The 13811-nt window shown below is 28.4% G+C and overlaps 1 protein-coding gene and 1 long non-coding RNA gene across 3 annotated transcripts; both read right to left on the bottom strand.

The window, feature by feature from the left end:
- Positions 1-343: 343 nt before the first annotated feature.
- LOC120168130 lies at positions 344-681 on the bottom strand. The gene is made up of 3 exons (XR_005520100.1): positions 607-681; positions 455-506; positions 344-373 (listed from the first exon to the last, which is right to left on the bottom strand). It is a non-coding gene; the product is annotated as an uncharacterized LOC120168130 (long non-coding RNA).
- Positions 682-5781: 5100 nt separating this feature from the next.
- LOC120168128 (calmodulin-7) lies at positions 5782-7761 on the bottom strand. Of its 2 annotated transcripts, none has more exons than XM_039176964.1 (2): positions 7560-7761; positions 5782-6325 (listed from the first exon to the last, which is right to left on the bottom strand). In XM_039176964.1, exons 1-2 carry the CDS (start codon positions 7657-7659, stop codon positions 5946-5948), a joined length of 480 nt encoding a protein of 159 aa, XP_039032895.1. In that variant the 5' UTR covers positions 7660-7761; the 3' UTR covers positions 5782-5945. The 2 variants fall into 2 exon arrangements, with proteins under 2 accessions (XP_039032895.1, XP_039032894.1); XM_039176963.1 differs by having other exon boundaries at positions 5782-6319; positions 7584-7759.
- Between the last annotated feature and the right edge of the window lie 6050 nt (positions 7762-13811).

The raw sequence follows: 13811 nt of genomic DNA, 5'->3' as shown, positions 1-13811 counted from the left end.
CACTTTAAAAGCAACACCTTTCAACCCTTTTTTCCTCCAGAAATCAATCCCCTCATTTGCTATAAAGGAGCAGTAAAAAATCAGCCTCTCTGGTACAAATGCAAATTGAGCAATACCTATAAGAGAATCAATACAAGTCATCAATCTTCTTGAAAGAACCTTCGACAAAATTTTGTAAAGACCACCAACCAGACTAATAGGTCAATAATCTTCCAAACTCTCCGGATTCAATTTCTTAGGGATCAATGATATAAATGAATGATTCACTTCTTTCTCCCGCCTCTTCCATGAATAAAAATCCGAGAAAAACATTAAGATTTCATTCTTCAGAACCAACCAAAATATCACCAGTGAATCCAAATATGCCAACAACCTAAATATCAACATAAAGGAATATAGTTACTCAAACAATAACGTCAAAGGCTCTTCCACTCACAAATAATACAAATAACACCTTGTTGTATGTGACACACTTGGCAACCTTGACCATGTTTTTATAGAAAGCACTACAAATCAAAGCATTAACAAAATTATAAATAGCCCCAACAGTTAATCAAAGAAAATGTTCAAGAGAAATGCTTAACAAATCGTCTGGTGTTTCCTTACCCTTTAACATAATCAAAGTTTGAGAATATGAATGTCTTTGATATGTCAAACCCACAAGTATTAATGATATCTTTAGCATTCTCCCGAGCGAGTCTTTTTCTCTTCTCCACAAAAAGATTTTTCCACATGCACTTCTTATCATCAATGAGTTGACATAGTTCTATAACGAGAGGGACTTTGAAGGCATATTGAAGGTATATGCAAGAAAGATCAAGCATTGACCAAAATTTGTAGAAATAGGTATACTACCAACACTAAACAACATCTATTTTCTTCTAAGTTTCTCCAAGACCACAAAAACAGTTAAACCCATAGTATCAAATTGCGGTTGTGGATGTTGTGGACGTTACGTAACGTGTTGCGGCTATCGTGGGCGTGATCTCTTCCTAAAAAATCACAATACGTCTAAAATAGTATATTTATACATTTTACAGTTATCTTTTAATATACTCTTTTAATATTTTATTTTGAAAATAAAAAATTAATTTTATAGATAAAAATTTATTAAAAACAAATATAAACCATAGAAGTGTTATCATATTGGATAATGGGTAATAACAATTATAATATTAATGAATAACATATAAACAATATCACTAAAATCAAATCAATTTTTTTATATTGTAACATAAAAAATGTTCATTTTAAATAACTTAGAAATAAAGAAAAATACATAACTATAAATATAAAAATTCTATATCTTACAGTTCACCACTAAAATTGGCGTGACGGATCTAAAACATTTTCATCTTCGTCATTGTCTTGGTTTTGATTCCTTCCTATTCCATGTGAAAAAGACATCACATTATGTGAATCATAATATGCATCATTGGTAGGAAGCATGTTGTATGATAAATGATAACAAAAAAAATCCATAACTTGGATTTTGTTCAAGGTAAGGTGGATAACATGAATTTGGTTGTTAAGAATGAGAACCATGAGATGATTCATTAATTTCATTATCATTTGTAGCTGAACTATATGATGATGAACCTGAAAATGAAGCATAAAAGTGTTCTCTCATTCTCCCATGAGTTCTATCATCATCATCTCTTCTATTTTGTGACACATTTGTTCTATACAAACCTGAATTATCATCGTAAGGATATCTGGATGTACCTTGATCTCCATGAAAAGCAGTAAAATAAATGTTTCCATATTCTGGTTGATGCATACCTTCATTATCACCATCATGATCATCACAACCACCATCACTATCGTTATCATCATCATCATAACTTGACGTCGATAGTTGAAATTTTTCTCATTAGATGGAGTAGGTGAACTGTTCATATATTCACCTTGAATTTCTTTATCAGTTTCATTAAGTAACTCCTCAGGCAACCATGAGAAATTGTGTTCACTATCAAGTGTAGCATTCTCTCTTTCTTAAATCCATGCATTTAGTAAGTCATCTTCTTCAAAAATATTTTCAAGATTAATCGGATTAAAACCCATTTCTAATTCTTGTGCACTTTTTCTTTGCATGTGTCTCAGCTTCAACCTCATATTATAATGGACATAAACCAATTTTTGAAGTTTTTTATGCTTGAGTATATTTTTCTTCTTTGTATGGATCAAACTAAAAGTACTCCAATTACGCTCACAATTTGAAAATGAAGTTGTTTGACTCAACTATAACAACGATACGTTGAAGTTGTGGTGCACAATTTCCATAATTAATCCACAATTCAGCTACAAAAAACATAAATATTAAGATATAATTCATAAAGTATTTATACAAATATCTTTATTATCTACAAAACTATAGAGGATAAGTTCTTTTTGTTTACTAGGGTTAGTCTTCAAAATTGCATCTTGAGCTAATGGTGTTCTAAAAGAATCCATTTTGTCTTGATATAACAACAACTAAAAAATAAACGAATTATTAGTTTAAACATGATAATTTATGAGTTTTTTCAAACAATTTAAGTATATAAAATACATATCTGGTTCATTGCAAGAATTTGATCATTCAAGTTGGGTTATATCCTCTATATGACATTTCTAACTCCATTTATAGTTTCACGAATCACTATACTTTTGGAATTGTCTCCGTATTGAAATTGTGGAATTAGAAAATATCCTACATAAAAAGTAGCATAATAAATATCTAAACAAGATATCACAATTTAAATTTAAAAGTTTTATAACGTACCAACAAAATATAAATCATTATGAAGTTGTTTACTCCATCGTCTATCAATTATATTCCAATACAATAATAAATAAACATATAATTATGATGCTTAATGTTAATATAAAATTTTAATTTAAAATTAATCACGTTAATTTTATATATGAAAAAAATTCAATTTAAATTTAAATTAATTTAATTTTAAAATAATGTTAATAAATAATCTAATTAATTCAAATTTAAGTACCTAATTTTAAACATAACTATTACGATATTATTAATGATATATATTTATAATCCAGTTTTAAGAATTAAATTATAATAATTAATCTATGTAATTTTATATTTCAGATAATTTAAAGTTTGTTGCGGAGTTGCGGCGTAATTTATAGCGTGTTGCGGTGTTACATAACGGTTTTTTTACCGTAACAATTGTGATGTGATTCTCTTATCGCATTGCGTCGATATTGCGACGTTACGCTGCATTGCGACCGCAATTTAATACTATGGTTAAACCCCATGCATTTAGGAGTAATTACTAGAACCTGTGAGTAAGCTTCCAATAAAGCTTTCCCCAGTAAAGAAATTGCAGAGGAAATAACAACTGAAATTAATCTAAAAGCACTAAATTCGTAGAATTTTCGTTGTTACTTATAGAGCTATAAAGTTAGAACAGTTCCTATTTGTTTATTCATTTGAATCATAGTTCTATTGACCCGTCGATTCATAAAGTTGTTACTAATTGTACGAATTCCAGTTCTTTTTTCATTCATATAAACAAATTAACTAAGACATGGTAAAACGAAATTACTTGGTAAACATCAAAACGAATCAAATAATGCAAAGCTTCAGAAGAAGGTCCACGACCGGTATACAAATAAAACTTCTGCCCCCGCTCGTAAGCATCCAAGATGCCATTGAAATCCCGATGCGCAAAGAATACGCCACGGCGGAGGAATACGTGAGGAGGACGAGAAGTGAGGCGCTGGACGCGGTCGACAAAGGATTGATCCAGCCTTTGGCAACCGAATTTGTCAATGAGCTTATCGTAATCGATCTTGCCGCCGTCTTTGGCTGATACTTCCCATGGATTCACCACTTGTTCCTCTTCTTGCTGCTGGTTCTGAGCCTCTGTCTTCTCCATCTTCACTTAGAAGTGAAAGGAACTGATGTTCTGCTATTCACTAGGTTACGGCGACGGCTATATGAAACTGTCCTTCGTCCAATAGATGGCCTATTGGATCTATGACCGTAAACGAACTCTATTTAAATTTGTAACGAGTTAAAACGATTTTTTTTATTTTTTTTACTCAACTAAAAATAGCTGACAAACAAATAAAAAATAAAAAATATATTAAAGTTAATTTTAAAATTAAATTATTAATAATATTATTATTTAAATATTATTTTTAGATAACAATATAAAATTTTCATATACTCAATGTTCGAGCTCGAGCTTAAGCTTGAATTGAACTCTAATTTTAGCCTCAATCAAGCTAAATATGAAATTTTTTTAGTTCAATTTTTTTCGAGTTCAAGTCGAACTTGACAATTTTAAAATCGTTGGTTCTCGAGTCAAATTTCAAGTAAAAACTCAGTAACTTTCGAGTTGAGTCTAGCTTTTTCCGAATTTGAGTCGAGATAACCAATTTAAGTTAATGAGCTTGAGTTAAGCTCAACTTTAAACTTTTTTAATCGAGTCGAGTTTAATAATACTCAAACTCAACTCGACTTATTTACAACACTAATAGGATCCGAAACTAAATCTTTTAGAAGTCTTCAAACTTAAAAAACGTCAATTCATCTAATTAAAATTTATACATCCATTATTTTAATTAATATTAACCACTAACTCTAATATGTTTAAAAACATATATTAAAATTATTGTAAAATTAGAGTCAATTTACACATTTTAATAATTTTTTGTATGATTAATAGTATCGCATTCTAATAGTTGAATTTATAAAAATGTATAAATCAAATTAAAGTTTCTATTATTACAAGTGGATTTTCTTTTAATTATAAAAATATTAATATCAAAAAAATATTAAAATGTGTAAAAAAAACAATTTATTTCTATGCTAATATAAGTGGATCTTTCTTCTAAATGTTTTATTAATTTTAAATCATATGTATGGAAATTATTTGATGCACTTGCACTAATATGAAAACCAAGCGGATCCTTCCACCCATTGTTTTTTTTTTTTTTCAAATTAGGAAGATTGAACCATCTTTATATGCATGAGTATAAGCGTGTGTATTTTCTACTTAGGGGTTCAATCCTTTTTTTTTGAAAATTTAAAATTATTTTATAGTTTAGATTTTTTATATGAATTTTGATTTTATCCTTAGAATTTTATAAATTTATGTTCGGCCCCTAATATTTTAAAAATTCAAGTTCACCCTCAACATAAATGTTGCAACATAAATGTTGCGTCCACCCCAGCCTATATTAATTATGTATATAATTTTACGAGATGTATTTAATTAATATAAATAATAAAATTATTCCTAAAAGATGATTGAAAATTTTGACTAATTTATTTTTGTGTAAAAAGAGTATGACATATAAAGGTAAAAAAAAGAAATATAAATATTGTTGTTTATTTATTTTTCTAATAATACATTTTAAATATAATAATTTTAAAAATCAAAAGAGACACATTTAGTAAGACGAGAAAAATATATAATTATTTTTTGAGTCTATGTATATAAAAATCCCTGTCGGATGACTCACCCACCAATAAAGACGGAAACGAAATTATCGTCAGCGTCTGCTAGAATATATGAATTCGTAATACAAACTCGGCAGCGTTGTACGGTCAATTGGTAACACTTATTGAGAACTAAAATTATTTCGCCAAACTAATACTCACAGTTAAAACCATCCAAAACTTAGTCGACCATAAAGCAAAAAATGCATTGAATCTTCCAGATTGTTTCAGGTTCATGGCACCAAGAATTCAAATAAAAACAGCATAAAAATATTGACGCTAACACATCACTACTTAACAAAAAAAAACGGAGCAAACAAGCAGAATACTAAGGTCTGGTCCACAAAATAATCAAAACCATCCAACAAAAGCTACCATAAAAAAAAACATAGATGTCCTATTTATAAATAGAAATCCTAGCAAACTTATCTGTCCTGTTCCATCCACCCTCCCCCCTTTCGATCCTGGTTATAGTTGGAGAGGCCATTTACTTGGCCATCATCACTTTGACGAACTCCTCGTAGTTGATCTGTCCATCACCATCAACATCTGCTTCACGGATCATCTCATCAACTTCCTCATCAGTAAGCTTCTCACCAAGGTTGGTCATGACATGACGAAGCTCAGCAGCAGATATGAAACCATTTTGATCCTTGTCAAACACCCTGAATGCCTCTTTAAGCTCCTCCTCTGAGTCAGTATCTTTCATCTTCCTAGCCATCAGGTTAAGGAATTCAGGAAAATCAATGGTCCCGTTTCCATCGGCATCAACTTCATTGATCATATCTTGGAGTTCCGCCTCAGTGGGGTTCTGCCCAAGTGACCGCATCACAGTCCCCAGCTCCTTGGTCGTAATGCAACCTGCAGCAATGATTGAAACAAATCAATACAACAAAATCAGACTACAATATTGGTTATCAAACAATCAACATGACTAAATACATTCAGCAAAAATCAGCAAAGCATTATTGTAATACCTAAAAAAGAGAGAGTAAAGTCACAAGAGTCAATTTTAAAAAGATAGTTTACAAAATTCAAGTTTTTCTAATGCCATAAAATTTCTCTCAAGAAACTTCACAGATCAAATAGATAACCAAACAAGAACTGGGGAGGATATCAAACATATCTCCTATGTGCCAAGAATAAAGAAAAGATGTATTCTGTCTAACTTGTGCTACAACAATCTAATACATTAACAAGTTTGCTCATGGATCAGCTAATAAATGCAGAACATGCAGTTGCAGAATATATATATACACACAGTGCATGTTACAAGTCATAAGCTAATTCGAAAGCCTTCAAAGAAATGATTACAAAAAAATTAATTTATTGTTTGGGGTTACATATCACAAAATTAACTGATTGAATCATCCATACAAGGTCTTGAATTCTCATGACATGCCAGAGCCCATTCACGTTGATATCCTAGAATCATAACTATCAAGCATACTTGGTATAACCATACAAGCTAACTTTAAAGATGAAACAACGAGTCAATGCTTTACCAGCAACAAGAAAGTAAACAAATAATGATCCAATATATCATTACACGTTGAAAAATGCAGGATCAAACAAAGGGGAACGCATCTAAAATCAAAGGAAGCTTCATTAATCAGATTGAAAACTTAAACAAATGAAATGAAATATTTAATCAAGATTAAATAACAAAAAAAATCAAATCAGCAAATCTCAAGCATAAATTAAGCAACAACTCATCGCATAAAAAGAAAATCTATCCTGATTATGTTTGCATCGATAATATCTAACACTAACAAGTTGGGCAATGAATTCAATCGGAAGACCGAGAAAGGTCAACATAATGAAAATGAAAAAAAAACATAAAAATCAAGAGCCACAAGGATCGACATCAAGAAATGAAATAACAATAGACGACCAAATTTTATTGAAAAATTCATAAATCAAAACCCTATATCCGTCACATCACTAAAATTACAAAAGAAAACGATCGCAAAATTAATAAATAATGCAAAAAATAAGCAGCAGAATCGGAAACGACACTTAGATCTACGAATTCGAGCTGAATCGAATGAAGAAAAATATTAAAACATTAATATTTAGAACAAAAATTTCAGAAGAAAATAAAAGAGAGAATGAGAGGAAGGACCATCTCCATCCTTGTCAAATAGGCTAAAGGCCTCCTTGAATTCAGAGATCTGATCGTCAGTGAGCTGATCGGCCATTTGCTTATTCTCTTGAGCTTTTTTCTTTTCTTCTGGAAAGATGTGTTTGGTTTGAGAGAAAGTAGAGGAGAAAAATGATGAGAGTGTTGAAAATATAGAAGAAGATGCGAGGGCTATATATAAGGGCCCTACACAAATTAAGGCATTATATTTTCTCTCCTCCGCAAGCATTTTGATCGTCTTTTTTTCTAAATTAAAAAAAAATTATTAGCCAATTATGTTTTTCTTTTGGGTAAACTACATTAAATACTATTAAACGTTAGAATTTGCATCAATTTATCACTAAACTTCCAATTATTTTAATAATTATACTAAATTTTAATTTTAACTTCAATTATATCATTGGATTGTTAATTCGATAACGACAAGATGACTTGAACGATGGTTGTTAATATGGATGTTGAACCAACATGATGTTCCTTTTGTGTAGTTACTTTGATGTCCAAAATGATGTCATTTTATTAAAGAAAAATTGAGGGGAATTATCATTTTTTATTAGTTTTTGGCCATTACAAGATAATATTTGTTTATAATTTTCCTAGTCATTTGACAATGACCGCACATACTCTACAGATACAATTCCTTAAACTCGAAACATTTAGGAAGAATAACACTTCATTTTATCACTGTAGTTACTTAATCGAGGGAAAATATCAAAATGCATTTGGACAACTTCAAATGAAGAATCTTGAGAATGAATGTCTATCCTCAATTTTCCTACGACAAAGTAATATCATTTTAGGTTTTTTAGATATCAAAACAATCGTACCAAAATTATTTGTACGATTTAATTTAAAATCAAAATCCAATGTTATTATTGTAATAATTGACTACTCAATGGTGGAATCGTTGCAAACCATAAAGTTTAATAGTATTCAGTGTGGTTTACCCGGGAAAGTCTCACGTAGGGCAGACTTAATATACGGCTAAAGAAATACGTTACTGGTTTTGTTATTATTTTTTTTTAATAAAACTGGTAAAAAAATTACCAGAAACATTATTATTTCTACCGGTTTTGTTATTATTAGGCGATTTACTAGTTTTGTTAACATATCCGGTAAAATACTACCAATTTTGTTATTTTTTCTATCGATTTTGTTATTATTAGGCATTTTACCGGAAATATTTAAAAACATTGATATTTTATGCAGAAATAATAATATTTTAGGTACTTTTTTATCGGTTTTGTTAAAAAAATAATAACAAAATCGGTAGAGTCTTTCCTTAACTGTATATTAAGGCTGTTACACGGTAGAACTTCCCGATTTACTCTATTCTTTTTCAAAAACGCAAGTCTTTGGATACATTTTCTTTCGCTTCCTCTCCCGTTGAAGAGTTCATTATTTGACATTTTTAAAGGAGGTTATGCCTTCATATGAACAACTTCTACATATATTAGACCCTTATTTAGGTAATTAACCACTAAAATATGAATATAGTTTTCAAAATTAAAATAATTTAATATCGTTTTTATTTAAATCATATCATTTTAAATATTAAAATTTTAACTCAACTTCAATTTAATTTAATCCCATAATATTACTTATCTTCCATGAGGAAGCTCCTATTGTTCAAATTTTAAATTTCGGTAATGAGAAATCATTTTCATAACTCAATAATAGGCGTAAAAATAAAATATTTTTTTGACAAACAAATAAAATATTTTTTTGACAAACAAATAAAATCATTTTAGTTTTTTTATTAATATGTAGTAAATACAAAACAATATCTATTAAAAAAAACTTTTAATCTTTTGACATTGAACGCTCATACCCTTGACATCTATGATGTTCGAACCCGGGTCCTCAAGGAATAACACAATTTCTTTCTCAGGCCACTTGGTTTGTGCTCATTATTGCTTATTTAAATAAGTCTTTGAAGCACAAATCAAATGATCTTAATGGTTAAATGAATAATTGTTATCCCTAAAGGTTTGGATTCGAACACCAACGACTGCATGGTATTTGAACATTAATTATCATATGATTGAAAATCTTTAGACTAGATACTACCCCTTGTAATCTCCTTAGAGTAACTAAAAAAGGCCCTTGAAATAAAATCATTATAGCTTCTTTGACTATGCATTAAGGAGCAGAGGTTTGTTTTGGTAAAATGAAAAACTTTAAGGGCTTATTTAAACAAGCTAAAGCAGTTGAAGGGTTTATTTTTTTTATAATATACAAGCCAAATAATTATCTATAAAATTATATATATATTACGGTAAACTGCATTATTAGTCACTTAGCTATTAGTGTGTTTCTATTTTGATGATTGAACTATAAATATTTTCAACTTTGGCACTAACATTTTTTATTTATTCTACTCTTATTGAGATATAAATGATGGCATTATCGTTATTCAATTGGTATGATTAGATATTTAATCATTGATATTTATATATTCTATTAATTTGATCATAATTCTAATTCTCTAAATTTGGTCTTTAGAACAATATAAATTACGGTATTTTCAATTTTTTTTCTTGAAAACTCCACAATCTTGAACTAATTAAAGCAAAATCCATGTTCCATTTGCACCTTTTTTTCTTCTTCTTATTTTCTTATTTCTCATAGGCCCATGTCCCAATGAAACCCACGGTTAATTTGAAGCTTTGTTTTCCAAAGCATCCTAAAATTGACTGAACCGTTGGTATAGGCCAGATGAGGGAAATTTGTATAAAAATTGGGTAAACTACATTTTTTCTCCCTAAAGTATCACTTTTGTTCCGTTTTAGTACATAAACTTTCAATTTGTTCAAAATTATACCTAAAGTTTACTTTTTGTTTCATTTTAGTACCTAAATTTTTAGCGGTGGGGTGCTAAAATGAAACAAAAAGAAAATTTTATGTATGGTTTTGAGAAATTTGAAAGTTTAGATACTAAAACAAAACAAAAGTGATAGTTTAGTTACTAAACATGTAGTTTACCAAAAAAATAAGGAAACATTGATCCTTTTTTTTACAGATTTTAAAAAACTGGCCCATTTAGGAGAAACAGTGAGTATAATGAAATTAAATCATATATTCATATTGGTGTTTGAACTATGAGTATATGACAAAACTATAAAGGAAAATTAAAATTATAAGGACCAAAATAAAAAAATTCAAAAAGTTTGAGATCGTTTGTTTAATTTTGAATATTTTGATATTGATTAGTAAATTTAAATATTTCACTTCATTCTTTTTAGATGTAGAATTGTCAGTGGTAGTTCCCAACGGTTCTGATTTTGGTACAATTTTTGTTTGAACCACAATGACCAAATTAGAAGAAAAATAAATTATATCAATCAAAATAATAACTAACAAAAAATTCATTAAAATTACTCTCATTAAGTCTTTATATTACTAAATAATTTTTAAAGAACTGTATTTCTCTATTTTTTTATTTTATCATTTCCACTACTTTTTGCCACTAACATAAGATAATATATTTATTAGTTTATTGTTCATCAAAAACCCATCCGCCCTTACAATAAAATTAATTTAGGAAAGTAGATTAGGGGAGGCTGTGGGATTGGGGTTGATATATTATTGATGAATGGAAGATGTGTGGGTATGTGTTTGTAATTAAATTAATAAAATTTATAAATACAGAAGGTTAAATTTTTAAAATTATTTAAAATTAGGATTAAAGTGTATAACTATAGTCATTTAAAAACTACGTCGTCAGTTAATAATTTAATAAAAAGTGATCAAAATAAAACTAATAAAAAAATATTAATGATGAAATTGACAAACACATAGTTTGTAAATTATTACATATTTTAGATATTTTATATTTTTTTATTCATAATATATTTTTATCTCTTAACAATTTATAAATTCGTGATCCATCTCTTTTAAAAAATTTAAAATTTACCTCTTAACGTAAAAGATTATCATTTTCAAATTCAATGATATTTTAGCAAATAAAAGATTCATTTATAAAAAAATGGGCGAAAGTGGGCGCTTAAAAATGTGCGGACCTAATCTTAAGTAAGGGGCTATTTGTTTACTTCAGAATGATTAAGCGTTGAATGATTCAAACGTTGAATGATTCAGAGGCTCTGTATGAATTAGCTCTGAATGTGACATGTTGTTTGATAATGGTTCTGAATCATTCAGAATGTACTTCTGTGCTGAATCATTCAGCACTGTTTTGCAAAATCAGTCAGCACTGAATCATTCAAAGGTGAGAAACAAACAGTCTGAATGTTGAACGGTTCAGCATTCAGCACTGAATGGTTCCATTCAAAGCAAAAAAAAAAAAAAAACAGCCCCTAAGTTCACATCGTCTCATCTGAAAGTAAGATTCAACTGTGATCGACTATCATCTTTGTGAAAGTTTAAAGGTATGACTCATTAATTTTTTTCGTTGAATAAGAACTTAATTAACGAAATTTTATATGGAGTTAAATCAAAGCCTAACAGAGAATAGAGTATTAGAAAAAAGAGTGAATTTCATTTATAAATTTAATATTTAAATTAAATTTATATTCTTTTTTAATATTATAAATTAAAATATATTATCTCTTTAATTTGAATATTAGTAGGATAATTGTTCTTTTGGATATCTTAAATTAAAAGATATTTAATATATATTTAATTTTGAATATTAAAAGATAATTATATTTTTTGGGTATCTCAAATTAAAATAATATATATTTAAATTTAAATAGTGAAAGATATATATATATATATATATATATATTAAATATTTTAAATTAAAAAGATATTATTATATGTTTAAATTTTATTATTAAAAGATATCAATTTTGAGTAAATCTCTCTTGACATTCACTATATATATTGAGCTAACATGCTATGTTAAACACATCTCATAATTCAAGAATTCCTAAAATCATGAAAAAAAAGTTCTCTTTCTTAAGTTTTTCAATGATAGGCAAAGACAAGAAATAGTTCGTGAACTCGATTGCTTGTGCTATTGTTTGTTGATCATTTAGTGACAGGACTCAACTCGTTTTTCGATCGATAGATCAACAAAAGAGTATTTCTTCTTCCTATATATTTTATTTAATTTTTAAAATGTTTAATTAATTTAATTTTATTTTCTTAGGTTCAATTTCGTCTCTGATTATTATTTTGTATAATAATCTTAAGATATTAAATTTTATCTTCTACCTTTTGTCTCATGATAAAATTGATATAGCGAATAAATTTGTTTTAGGATTTATCCTACTTTATTAACAGGTTTGCTTAAATCTCAAAGTGGACAAATCTATTTAACATATATTGTGGTGAAAGTAAAATTGGTTATTTATTTTTATTTTAAAATTTTGATTCTGTCCGATAACAAAATTAAAAATAAACGAGAATTAATTTTCAGTTTAATGGAATTTCTAGTTCCATGTTTAAAATCAATCAGGATTTTAACAGAAGTTATTTAATTACTATTTATAACAAAACCCGATTGAAAGTAATAACTTTGTTACTGATTCGTTTTAAAATTTTAGTTTCCAACAAAATTTTATTACTAGAAAAACCATAATTTATTTTCGATTTATTATTGGAATTATTATTAGTTCTAATTCGAGTGCTAAACGAAATCATCATTCTCAGTGGACATGAATCACAACGAGAAGCTTGCAAAATTCCGGAAATAGAATTTCACGATGTAACAACATACAATGTTGTTCTATTTAGTCATATTTGACCAAATAGCAGATGATCCTCCTACTATTAGAAACAATACTATTATTAAAGCTTGAGAGCATTCTGACTTTCTATGCTGGAACTACATCATGAATGGATTGTCGGATATACAATATCAAGTGTACACAATCCATAAGACGAATAAAAGAATTATGGATGATTTTGTACCATAAATACGAAATGGAAGATGCTAACACAAGGAAATTTTAGCGGTCAAGTCCGTAGAATTTGTAATAATGGTATAGACAAGGGAGAATAAATATTTTATTACCTCCATTAATGATAGCAAAAATAATGGTATGTATATTTGCTAAAAGAGAAAAAGCGAAATTATAGAGAAATATGTTTTCTATAAACATGAAGTTGAAAACCAACTTAATAAATAGATTAAGATGGTAAGAAGTGATAGTGTGGTGAATATGTTAAACTATTATGCACAACATGATATTATTCATGAAATGACATCATTATACTCTTCTAAAATAAATGGAGTAGCAAAGC

Source organism: Hibiscus syriacus, unplaced genomic scaffold, assembly GCF_006381635.1.
Source record: "Hibiscus syriacus cultivar Baekdansim isolate YM2019G1 unplaced genomic scaffold, ASM638163v2 tig00111708_pilon, whole genome shotgun sequence".
Classification (NCBI taxonomy): Eukaryota; Viridiplantae; Streptophyta; class Magnoliopsida; order Malvales; family Malvaceae; genus Hibiscus; species Hibiscus syriacus.
The sequence above is the reverse complement of the archived record's forward strand: the minus strand, read 5'-3'. Positions and strand labels throughout refer to the sequence as shown.